Source organism: Solanum verrucosum, unplaced genomic scaffold (genome assembly GCF_900185275.1).
Source record: "Solanum verrucosum unplaced genomic scaffold, falcon-dt-bn FXZP01000033.1, whole genome shotgun sequence".
Classification (NCBI taxonomy): domain Eukaryota; kingdom Viridiplantae; phylum Streptophyta; class Magnoliopsida; order Solanales; family Solanaceae; genus Solanum; species Solanum verrucosum.
In genome coordinates, this window is record NW_026020752.1 from 1,738,521 (window position 1) to 1,752,100 (window position 13,580).

General features: G+C 36.5%; 1 protein-coding gene across 1 annotated transcript; it reads right to left on the reverse strand.

The window, feature by feature from the left end:
• Positions 1 to 3,452: 3,452 nt before the first annotated feature.
• Positions 3,453 to 5,026, reverse strand: LOC125812759 (putative tRNA pseudouridine synthase). Its single transcript, XM_049492234.1, has 3 exons — positions 4,781 to 5,026; positions 3,789 to 4,215; positions 3,453 to 3,572 (listed from the first exon to the last, which is right to left on the reverse strand). Exons 1-3 carry the CDS (start codon positions 5,024 to 5,026, stop codon positions 3,556 to 3,558), a joined length of 690 nt encoding a protein of 229 aa, XP_049348191.1. The 3' UTR covers positions 3,453 to 3,555.
• Positions 5,027 to 13,580: the final 8,554 nt, after the last annotated feature.

Sequence of the window (13,580 nt, forward strand, 5' to 3'; positions counted from 1 at the left end):
TGTGAACTCTCAAGCATGAGTTGCTAAATCCACAACTAGGGTTGTGGGAACCATCAGCAAATAACAATGTATGAATAATAATTAAGTATTTCTTAAATACTGTTTATGCATGTATTGTTAATCCTTTCGTTAAGAAGTCTTTTTAACGTTGGCCAACGTTAGAAATCGCCTCGTTCATACTTGCCGTACCAAAGAGGTAATGAATGAGAAAAGGATTAAACAACAGAGATTTAGTGGATGCTATCTAATAGTCTGATTTCAATTGAAGTGAGGGTGAAAACCAAACTAAATTGATATGATGACTAATATGGGGTAAAGGTAAGGGTTAGTACAGCATACACCTGTAGACGGCCCAAGTTGCGTGGTGAAATTCCCTACTTGGAGGACCAATCAGTTAGGGATACTTAACTTACCAACCTTGCATGACAAACACTAGGAAATGATTACTATTATTAGGATTACTACGTTAAGACCTCGTGGGAAACACATATGCCCTAGTTTTCATCTCATATTGATAATTCAAAATTTGAATCTTGTTTACTTGTCACTTAATCAACAATATGTTACTTTAGTTAAAAAATCCCCCCGTTTACTTTTCTGGGAAATAATTTGACTAAACGGAGATAATAGTGAGTTAAGTTTAAGTCTAGACCATATTCCTCGTGGGATCGACCCCAACCTACAAGTTGGGTTCTTTATTTGACAACAACCACTTATACTTCTTTAGGGAGGTGTAATTTAGGCATATTAGTACTCTCTAGATGATGGACTAATTGTTCATTGGTGGAGGCAACTGAAGAACTATAGAAGTATATACGAGCCGTAGGTGCCTAACCATACACGACACTGCCCAAACCAAATTTCCTTTGCTTTCCTTTTCCTACCTTATTTAGGATTTGTTTTCTATAAATATTAGTTGTATTTTCGTTTATGGGTTGTTAGACTTTTTGAGATATGTACTTTTGGCTTTTAGAATTATTTTACAAACACTTTTGGCATTTAATTCTTGGAGTGTTGGCTTATGAAATTTTATTTTTGTTCTTCAATTCAAGATTCCGGAATTCATCTATTAGAATTATAAGTACATGATTTATTCTATTAACCCTATTGTGAATTGTGATCACACAGGCATGAGTAACTAAATCCACAACTAGGATTGTGGGAGCCATGAGTAATTAACAACATAAAACTAATAATGAAGTAACTCTAGAATAGTGTTTATGCATGTAATGTTAATCTCTTCATTTTGAATGCTTTTTAACGGTGCACAACGTTAGTTCTCACCACAATCCTACGTTCCCCACCATGGAAGTAATGAATGAGAAAGAGATTAAACAACAGAGATTTAGCGTGATAATCCACCATCTAATGTAGAACCTAAATAAGTGAGGGCTAATCGGAGGTCAAGGGTAAGGGTTAGTAAAGCATACATCCGTAGACCGACCAAGTTGCGTGGTGAAATTTCCAACTTGGACGACCAATCACTTAGGAGATACCTAACTTAGTGACTCTGCATGTTGAACACTAGGAAAAAGTTACTATTATTAGGAATATTGCATTAAGAACTTATGGGGAACACATATGCCCTAGTTTCATCTCGTATTGATATTACAAACTGTGATTCTTGTTACTTGTTACTTGTTACTTATTAATACAAATGTATCAATTGTTATTGTATGTTACAAATCGCCCCCCCCCCCCCTTTTATAGAAGTAATCTGACTAAATGTACAATCAATAGTAAATTAGCCTAAGTATATACCATATTCCTCGTGGGATCGACTCTAACCTCAATTAGGTTCTTTATTTGACAACGACCGTTTATACTTCTTTGGGAGGTGTAATTTAAGCATATCAATGTGTAGTTTTATGAAATAAATCACTCATATAGGTCTTAGGATAGGGGTTAAAATGACAAAGCTTAGGTAACAAACTCATAGGGGAAAGACTAAAATAGCCCAAACTTAAAAGTTGACGGGGTGACCTAGGATCCCTGAACGGTATGTATAAGTCACCACTGGTCATTTAGGGAGCCGTACAGATCACCCAATTTCCTTACTGCCTTAAACGGCCAGGCCACTTCACCTTAACTACCAGTGATGCCCTAAACGGACCGTTTAGGGTTCTGTGAAGGATTCATGGTCCGTTTTGGGTTCGTGGACTTGCCCGTTAACCTCTTATACCTTCTCCAAAGTCTAAGGTGTTACAATAGCGGTAGCACATTAGGTTCTGGAGGGGATCTAAGACAGGTCATGGTGACTATTGTATACAGAGTTCAGAGTTAAAGTCTGACTTATCTGTATGTGCATTTTTGGCCTTTAGGAGTTGGTGCTCATTTTACTCCAGATTGGTCTTCGCAACAGGTTGATCGTGGTGACGATTGCTACGAATGTGGTGAAGTAGGCCCCTTTGTTAGAGATTGTTGTAGGGCCCCGGTGTAGGTGGCTAGGGTTGAGCTTAAGTTTGGTGGAGGTAGACATGGCAACCATCGCATTCAAACTATAGGGGTTGCTATTCTTGTGGAGAGGTTGGTCATTGGTCCAGGAAATACGTACTCACAATTCTAATGCATGACATTTTTGTTACTTCTTCAGGCTATTTTTTAGTACAATAAATTCTTAGAAATAATTTGTTTTTTTTTTTTGGATTGCTTTTGTGAAAATATTACTAAAGTTTTTGGATAAATTATTTGGAATTAAAAAAAATGTTGATTTGGTCAAAATTTCTTGCCCAAAATAAGCTAATTACATAAAATGGTCATTTAGCCACATCTAATTTCAAGTGCAATGCTTTTTCGATATTGTTTTTCCTTTCTATTTTGTCTTCTTCTAACAACTATTGGCTTCTTCCTTCATTCATTCTTCTTTCTTCTTTCTTTTCTTCTTTCGTTCTTCCTCCTTCCATGTTTAAAGCTCAACTTTAAAAATCGACGTGTAGTAAACATGAATCGTTTTGAGTGAATAATATATATCAAAATACTCAAAGCATTGAGAGGAGCTCATGTTTAAAATTTGGGATTATTTAGAGGAGATTTGAATTGATTGAGTCAACAATGTATATATATCTCTGATACATGATTATACATTATTTATACATGATTGTAAACTATGCATAAAATATCAATAGATTGTATATACATATACATACATTAAATATACATATAAGCATTTTGTTGAAAATAATTTTTGTTTTTACGTATTGATAAGAAAGCCTAAATTATTGAACTTAGAGAGAGAATGAGAATTATATTGTATTTGAATTTATAAAAGAAAAGTTGGTTCAAAAATATTTGTCCGTAAACTATTTTCTTCTTTGACAAACAAACAAAAAAATAAGTGAAGATAATGGCAAGACCATTACTATTGCATATGCCAAGTAGGTAGAGTAATAGTTGTCTGGTGGTCATAATAGGCAGCAATATTGATTGTGGAACAGACTTGTCGACATGCGTGCCCAAAAGGTCATTTTTTTTCCAAGTTGTCAATTTTCATCCTTGTTTTAGCAAATACCAAACAGAGGTTTTTATCTTTGATTGCTGCTCCTAACAATTTGACCATCACAAGACACCAGACTCTTCACAGGAGAAACAAAAATCATTTCAATGATAGAATTCAATAAAAAAAAACTTGTGCACCAAGTGGTACCCAATGTGATACAAGATGGTACAGTAAGAGGCAGAAAAATATTTTATTGTTTTTACATACACCTGACCTAGGCCTAACATCTAGTAAGCCAGGAAAAAGGAAAGGGCTCAACAGAGCATCAAATTACTGATAATGCATAATGAACCTTGAGCCAATACTGATGGAAACTTAGTTCTGCTATCATGCAGTGCCTTCCACAATTTCCAAGCAACCCTTACTTCTTCTAATTGAGAATCTGGAATGCTTGTGTTTGCATCCAGTATTTCTACCCACTCACTCCAAGGGGACTTTGAAGGGTTTAAAAATCTAGACAGCTGAGGTAACATTGTAGAGTAATAGAAGTCATCAACTGCCTTGAGAATATCATCTGATTCCAACAATGTCAATATTTCAGGTCTTATTATATTGCCTGGATGGTTTCTCAAAGCAAAATTGTTCCCCATCAAAACCAAAACTTCTGATGGGGCTAGGGGTGACAGAATCCTTGAAAACTTGCATAACGACATTATCAAAATATCATGTGGTAGAAGATTGCGTTTTATCGCAACTACTGTCCGTACCATTTTGCGTATCTCAACAAGAGCAATAATATAGGCTTAGACGCATACAACATATCTTGTCAAGAAAAACACAGATCACAACAAAGCACATGTTGCTGAATAAAGACAAGAAACAACTGCATGTAATGAAACTCAAGAAAGTAAACAACAATTCATTATGCTTGGTCATTAAACTTCCATATTGAAAAATCACTGGCCATCTTTTTGTCTCATGCATGGACTCAAGGGCGAGTATCCCATATAGTTATGTATACAACAAGCACAATAAAGTTCTAACAAATTTTGGTGTATCAAATAAAAAAAGATACCAGTGTATTTTGCAGAATCCATAAGAAGGATTCACATTTATGTCCACCCCAATTGAAATGTGTACATCAAAGCAAATGAGAATCTTGGTAATGCAACTACAATACATTTCTTCATTTGGACAAACAAACCCTTGCTTACCAAGTGGCACCCTTGTTCAATGGACAAGTATCCATGTGTTATTAATATTTTTAGAAAGTTGAAGAGTGTTCCCTTTTAAAACCGTTTTAGAAAGAATGAACATGGAAAAATGATAATCAAAGAGAATTACTTGATGTAACATGAATGACTCTCCACAAATGGAAACTTCAACATAATTCAAGCCGAGCAACTTCTCCAATTTTCCACAATGACAGTGAAAAATCCTTCGGAAATGAGCAGAGATAAGTTTATCTCTTGCATCGGGTTCATGGAGCCATCTTGCTTGAATTGGCATAACATAATTTAGATCCTTTGAATGACTAATTTTCTCATTACAGTTGCCATCTCGATTTTGATTTCCAGCCTCAACAATCATAACAACCCCCTTCTCTTTACCGTTTTGTTCTCTATCACTTTCCTCAGACCCATATATTTCTTTCTCACTAGAGGGCCTCCATTTTTTTAAGAGACCGTCATTTTTTAACAAGTTTCTCGCAGGAGATTGTTTCCTGTACTTGGATCGTATTGTGTAATTGTGGAAAGGATGTTCTCCCTGGAACCCAAATCACAAACAGCAAGTGAAGAGAGAAGAATCATTCTCTTTTATCAACGAAAAATGGCTAGATATCATAAAATGAAATCACTCATCCACTGAATTGGCACGTAACATTTTCTGAAGTTTCGTGAACTATTTTTCCCAGTGAAACCTAAGGTCAGTCCTCTTAGGACAAATATGAAGAATAATTCTTTTTTTATGACAAGAAAACCCGCAGCCGCTACTCTTTGGGTGCACACAAGGTAAAAACCCCGCTCCTATGCAATAGCTCGCAAACCACACATGAGAGCTCTTTAAGATACAAACCGAAGAAAATTGATGTTTTGTAAGGTATGTCATATGAGCACGATACAAAACACTTATAAAATGAGGAATATAAAAGAAAATTTTAAAGAATATGAAACACAACCATTAAAAGAAGATCAATCGAATAGACTTGAAAATACCTCAAAAGAATTTAGTATATCATTAAAATTGGCTATATGGTACTCGATTTCCGAAAAAGTTGATTCATTCTTTATCCCGATGATTTCATCAGGAATGAGATAAGAATACTTGTGTGCATTACACTCTCTTCTGGCATCAAAACTCCTGAAGCTCGTTTAAAATGAATTAACTATAAAGGAACAGAAACAGTAACTGCTATATCATTTTCAAACTGAATAAAGACATATCATACAGCAGACAGACTAGCAAATGATCAAATCGACCAATATCATGCAACAATGTAATGAAGGAACCTCTCCCCCACATACTAATAACTAACTGACACAAAAAGAAAACCATAACTGCTACATCATTTTCAAACTAATTGAAGAAAAATCAAAGACAGCAGATAGACAGACAAATGGCACAAATTGACCAATATCATGGAACAATGTAATGAAGGAAGCTCTGCTCTACCTACTAATAACTTAAACGACTCAAAAAGAATACAAAATGTGAATTATGACTTGAGAGAACGGATGACATGGATCCTGAGGGACATAGATGTATTTTAGAAAAGAATACTAAATCCTAGAAGTTTGGGAGAAAACACAAGGTTTAACCAAAATCAACATTTGGAGTAAACGAGCTTAGAATTGAGATTTGAAAGCTCCTGTAGGTTCAGAAAATGATTTAGGACTTGGTTGGATGGTCTCAAGGGACTCGGGAGTAATTCGGACACTTAGGTAGTGAACTAGTAAGTTATGAAAATAACAGCTGACCATGGTCAAATATATGCCTATATGACACTAGATTGGTAATTTGAGTATTCCAACAGGTTTATAGGGTTTTTTTTGAAGTGATTTGCATATTTGGTTTCCATCCCAATGGACTTGGATGTGTTTGGGGGAGCAAAACAAAGAAGGAGAGACCAATTTTTTTATTGTTGGTGCCATCAATTGTTGTTCTTCACAGTTGTGTGGACTGTGCCTTGGTCGTGTAGGAGGTTAGGCTCATGACTCCTGGTTTTGTGGGCTAGTAGACACAATCGTTAAGGGGAGTGTGGCCCAGGGGTCACCGTGGTCGCTTACGGGGAGCTCACAGTCGCGAAGTGCAAGGAACCAAAGACCCACGATCGAGAGAGGTGGGCCTGACGTTCATAGAAAAGGAATATGGGTAGACTTACGAATCCCTAATTCAAACTTAATATTCAAATTACATTATTGGGAGCTCTAAATCTCGGATTATGGCAATTTTTTAAACAATCAACTCAAATTGATAAGAGGGAAGTATCTAACTTTGATTCTAGTATTTTCCTATGATTCCTTAATACTAATTAGCGCGTTAATCCAACTTGGGGATCAATTAATGATTGGAAAGATCTATAGGCTTATGAGAGATCCAATTCTAGAATATCTTTATGGTTTTGACCTCAGTAGCTCGACGTTAGATTTTAGTTGACCGAATTCTTATCATATCAATGTGGGACTTCATCTTCGACAATCGTATCCTCCCTCCAGCAAATAAGGTGGGGTGGGCAAGGGTATAACTAGATAATCCAAGAGATCAAAATTTTTAATAGATTAGGAGCGCTATAAAAAGCATTACAGAAAAGAAAGTCCATTCGTTGACGTTATGGCACTTGGTTCGAGGTAAGTTTAGACTTGACCTTCTATAGGGGATAGTTTTCCTTAATTAAACAATTAATGTGGTGTATTAAGGGTAAGGGTGAGCCCTATGAGGTGCTGAGAGGTTATGGAAACATCGGCTGTCTTGACATGTGTTAAGTGCTTAATTAATTTAATTAATTCAATAGTTGATACATAAGAGGAAATTCATGTTAAATGACAAATCCATTAATATTGATGCCAGATGGGCTTTATCTTGAGCTAATTGCATATAAGATGACATGATTACTTGAAAACTCACTCTATGGAAATTTTCCTATCATGTTTTTATTTGGTGATTATAATCGTGATTGAGAAATTGATATGAGACAAGCGCGTGGAGACTATCTGTGCTAGAGATGAATTATTGATCATAAAAGGTGCATGTTGAGATCGTTCGTGATGACAATGATAGCACGTTGATATAGTATGCAATCCATGTGGAGTACGACCTATGGACAACCCAGTTATCCCCCATGAATCGTTGGGCTAACCAACCCCAAGTCCATCCAGGTGTACATAGGTGTTGAGGATATTGATTTATTTGGTGTTGTCCATGAGTTGCCACTTTACATGATATGCATTGCATTGATATGCACATGTCCATTTGATTGTGTTGATTTGTGCTAAATCCCACCATATTAAATGATTTATTACATATCGATGAGTTATATCTTTCTATTTGTCTATTAACTATTAAAGATTATCTTATGTCTAAGTGTGGTCGTAAGCATTTCAAACACCAACCCTCACCACTACTTTGTCGAGGTCAATGATATATTCTTCTTGTTACATATTGATTATTTATTTGTTACTGTTATGAATAGTTAGGGAAGGATTGATTCACGGGGAGATATATAAATCATCTCGTTAAAGGGAGGCTGAAACCTTAGAGTTCATTAAAAGAGAGAACTTTGTTCTCTTCAACTCTTCAAAGGGAGGTTGAAACCTTAGAGTTCAATGGAAGAGAGAACACTAATCTCCTACTATTTGCTGAAAAATGACTTACCGATTTATTCATCAAGAGCCCCTTTAAATAGAAGTATTATTACATCAATAGGAAGTCTAATTCTTATGAAAGTAGGAAACCTAAATCCTATTCCAAACTAATAACTATAACTTAACCTAATCCTTATTAAACTATGAAACATAAATCCTATTCTAAAATAATAAATAAAGTAACTAAAAATATAATTAAATACCTAATTTAAAGGCTTCCAACGCATCCACAACATTACCCCCCTCTTACGTTTAAAGAGCTTGTCCTCAAGCTCGAGTTTCACGGCAATCATCCAGAAAATCTGGATTAGTATCAACTTATCCAATTCCAACCCTAGCTTGAAGTTGACATTGATAAATTTTGACTCTATCAGTTTGCTGAAGCATGACTAATTCACCCATCAGGTTGCTATTTTCATGAGGTTCAAGTCGCTGAAATTTTTCCCAACTCACTGAGTCTTTTGCTCATTTAAGTTGATAATACAATAATGGTGCTAGTCCGAATATGTGAAATCCAGCCACACCAATATTTTTTGCTTTCGTTGAATGTTGAATCCTTTCAAAAGATTGTTCACAACGATGAGCCCGAATTAATGGGTTATTGGTGCCGTTATAAGTAGGTGGTGTATTGCCATTTGTATTAGGAATTGTTGATCTGCTAGTTGTTTGCGCACTATTTGACTCAGGTTTGTGGGTTGCTGGTTTTGTGGAGTCAATTCCTAATCTTGACAATTGTTCTTGGATGACTTGGACAACTTGTTCGCTAAGGCATTGTTCCATTTCTGCAATTTTAGAGTCCATTTGGGTTTCTGTAATGGTACGTTCTCCTTGAACTCAAGAACTGATCTCATCACCCATTGTGTTAGGCTTTGATATCAAATTGTTATAAATCTTTAGGGAAGGATCGATTCACATGGTGATATATAAATTAGCTCGTTAAAGGGAGGCTGAAACCTAGAGTTCATTAAAAGAGAGAACTCTGATCTCTTCAACTCTTCAAAGGGAGGCTGAAACCTTAGAGTTCAATGGAAGAGAGGAATCTAATCTCCTGTTTTTTGCCGAAAAATGACTTACCGATTCATTCATCAAAAGCCCCTTTAAATAAGAGTCTTATTACATCAATAGGAAGTTTAATTCTTATGAAAGTAGGAGACCTAAATCTTATTCCAAACTAATAACTATAACTTAACCTAATCCTTATGAAACTATGAAACATAAATCCTATTCTAAAATAATAAATAAAGCAACTAAAAATATAATTAAATACTTAATTTAAGGGCTTCCAACGCATCCACAACATTTACATATCGAAGATTTATTTTTGTTGCTTATGACTAAACAACATTTACTAGTCTACTTCATCCAGCGGCCCCGATAGAAGCCGAGAGTTCTGTAACAAAGTCTCAACCAAGACACAATGAATCAATACGGTGATTCTTCTCATTTATCTTTTCAATTTACTTCTCACAAGCATAATTTGTCTGTTTGGTAATTTCTGGTTGAGGAAAACTTGGGCACCAAACTGGAGAAATAGAAAGCTTGAACGAGACCACAAAATGAACACCTGGAGAACAAAAATCTCGATGGTAATCAATTGGCTACTAAACTCCATGGAATTTGACATAGGTAAACCATATTTGTTATTCCCACTGCTAGGGATGTTTGGGAGGCTGTTAAAGAGACTTAATCTGATGTATACATAGTAAATGCCTCTCCGATTTTTTAATTAAACTTAAACTGTGTAAAGCTAGGCGGGGGGGGGGGGGAGTGTTACTATTTACTATACTGAGATGGTTCTGTTATGGCAAGATTTAGATCAATGCTATAATGACAAATGAGAGTATCTAAATGATAGTGTATAAGTAATGAAAAAGGAAGAATATGAAGGAATATCTACTTTTAGCAGGATTGAACCAAGATTTCAATGAACTTCGTTCACAAATTCTTGGAGAAGCGTACTTTGAAGGAAATTTTCTTTGAGATTAAGCGAGAAGAAACAAGGAGAAATATGTCACACGGTCTTGTTAGGTCTTATAATTAAACAAAATGCTCCCAGGCACTTTTCCCTAGGGGGCTTCTAGAGATCCCTTCTGGGTGTCTAGAGGCCCTTTTTCGGTGGTTCTCTGCCATCGGAATCTCTTCCCTTTCTTGCCTTTTTTTTTCCAGGTAGCATTTAGAACATGGAGAACAGGTTGTATTTCAGAAAGGGAGGAAAATCTTATGATCTTACAGAATCAATATCTGCTTCAGAGAGATAGTTTGAATTGGTGGAGAGTACCAGGATGTCTATCAAGCGTATGATATTGAGTAGGGGAGCTTTACTTTGGTTATGCAAAATATTAAAGGAAGCTTCTAAAAGCAGGGGGAAACTTCAAAACATGAAGATGTAGAGACATTTCGACATATATTTATTGCTCCCTGAAGTTCAATAAGTACGGTTCATTTATTTCTATTATTTTACAATGAAGGGGCAGAGTAGATCAGTAATTATTATTCCAAAAAATACATTTAATGAGGGATGGGGGAATCTGGTAACAAAAGTGGAGAACTTCATTGAGAGAAAAGTAGAGAAGAAGGGGGAATTTATTACAAAAAGGGAATTAAATCTCAATACAATCGTTAGGAAGGGGGATTACAAGGGAGCTCTGCACAACAGTAAATGGGGCAAGAGAGAAATGAATGTAACCCGTGAGAATTCAATGTTGACAGTGTCTTCCAATGTAGATGACAACAACCTGTTACGAAGATGTCTCGTTGGCAAGTTTTGTGGAGAAAGAGATGCGCCAATTCGAAATGAAGTGCGTAGATGGGCCCAACAAACGTCGAAAGGAGCTCATAATATTCAGGTGTACAACATGAATGGCTACCTCTTTCTCTTCGAATTTCAGACCATAAGGATGGTTGAACATGTTATCAAGGGTAAATGGAAGAGACAAGGTCTAACCGTGAAGCTGGAATGGTGGTCTCCAACAATAGGAGTCATCCCAGATGAAAAAGGTTTGATTGCTTTTGGATTAGGGTCTTAGGGCTACCATTGCAACTCTGGAACAAGGTGATGGAAAAGATAGGTGATGAATGTGGAGGGTGGCTACAAAACTTAAGAGGAGACATATATTAAAAATCATCTGAGATGGGCAAGAATCAGAGTTATAGGACCAAGGGAGAAGATCCCGACGAAGTTTATGGTTCTTACCTTAGCAAGTAAGGACATCTCTTTTCAGTGTGGGATAGACACCGGATTCCATGTTATAGCTCACATGGTCTATATGTCGGTTAAAGGTAAATCTCCCACAATAATGAACTAAGGTTACTTCTAGAAGTATCTCACAAGTGTTTTAAAGATGTTTAGCATGCATTGACCGTGATTATGATTTATGTTTTCTAACCCTTTTTAACTTATGATTTAGCTTGGTCATTGCATGTCATATAAAGTCCCTTTTACGCATGACTTCATACACTTGTGCATTGCTATCATATTTAGTACATTCCATGTACGAATGCATACTTGTGCCTACATTGTTTCTCTAATGTAGGGTCGGACGCTTCCATTCCGCATACTCGGGGCTAGTGATCCCATAATGAGCTTTGAAGATTGGTGAGTCCTCATGCTCTAAGGACCGAGACTCTTTTATTGTTTTTCATGTCTTTTCCTTTTAGATTGTTGTATGTGATGTATGGGTTACGTCCCAATCACTCCTTTGATGTAATAGATGGCTTGGGACTTATGTTTAGACTTCCGCTACTTGTGTCAAACTCTTTTATATGAAATGCTACTTTTAAACTCTTTTGCTTCTATTATCTTGTATGATGTATACTAAGTGGCTTGTGCAGGGCCTCTCGGGGTCTTACGCGTCATGTCAGGTCTAGGGTGTACCTTGGATCGTGACAATAGAGGGCAACCAAAATTATGGAGGAACTTATGGAAGAGTCCATCCCCAACCCAAGGTAAAATGTTTTGCTTGGTTGGTGGTTAAAAGAGCATGCCTTGACCACCTTGATTGGAATTTTTTCTTGAGACCCTTTCCAAAAGGGATTTGGAGGCAGATGGATGAAGTTCTGCATAAGCACAACTAAATTCTCTATCCTTATCAATGGCATCCCCTACATGATTCTTCTCCTCACAGAAAGGTCTAAGGCAAGGAGACCCACTATCTCCTTTCCTTTTCATCATTGTCATGGAAAGCCTAAATGATATGTTGAAAATTGCCCAAGAAAATAGTTGGCTGAAGGGATTCAAAGCTTCACATAGAGAAGGCTCTAACTTGGAGATTACTCATTTGCAATATGTTGATGATACATTGATCTTTTGTGAGGCTGAGTAGGAACCAACTCATTATTCTCAGGGTCATTTTGTTCTTTTGAAGCAATCTCAGGGTTACACATCAGCTGGAATAAGATCTTCTTATATCCAGTAAATGAGGTTCCTAATTTAACTTCATTGGCTTGGATTCTTGGTGGAAGTAATGGGGAGTTACCAACTGTCTATCTGGTCATGTCATTGGGAGATCAGAATAGATCTATAGATATAAGGAATGGGGTGGTAGAGAAGTGTGAGAAAAGGTTGGTGAAATGGAAAAGTCAATACCTCTCCTTAGGAGGAAGACTAACATTAATCAATAGTGTTTTGGACTCAATGCCAACTTATATTATATCCCTTTTCCCTATCTCTGATGGGGTCATTGAGAGATTGGATGTTCTAAGAAGAAATTTTCTCTCAGAAGGAAACAGTGAAACTAAGAAATTCCACTTAGTAAAGTGGGATGCACTGATAGGGAGTAAACAAAAAGGGGGTACGGGGGTGAGGATCTTAGAAACTCAGAATCAATGCCTTATGATGAAGTGGCTCTGGAGATTTGCATCTAGTAAGTTAGCACTCTGGAAAGAAATAATTCAGCTGAAGTATGAAATGACAGATCTTTGGATCACCAAAATCACTTATGGAATCAATCTTTGGAAGTCCATCAAGAATCTATGGCCAAAGCTTAGAGAGAATTGCATTATAAGAAAAGAAGATGGCAGGAAGGTTCTTTCTGGGAAGACAATTGGTTCGAACAAGCTCCCCCAAAGGATACCTTCAATGACATTTACATCCTAAACCAATAGCAAAGGGCCACTGTGGTTGAAATTTGGTCAAAATTAGGGATGGAATTTGAGATTTAGAAGACCTTTTAATGACTGGGAGATTTTGAGGTTAGTTGAATTCTACAGCAAATTGGAGCAATTCAAAGGAATTTCAACTGACCAGGATAGATTGGAGTGGCAGGGCCACAGTCAAGGTAGAT

Excerpts from the sequence above, each read along its gene's own strand:
- LOC125812759 (XM_049492234.1), bottom strand. The coding sequence starts at position 5,026 with ATGATTGTTGAGGCTGGAAATCAAAATCGAGATGGCAACTGTAATGAG. Across the intron at positions 4,216-4,780 it reads AGTCATTCATGTTACATCAA|ATACGCAAAATGGTACGGAC; the intron begins GTAATTCTCTTT and ends GCTCTTGTTGAG.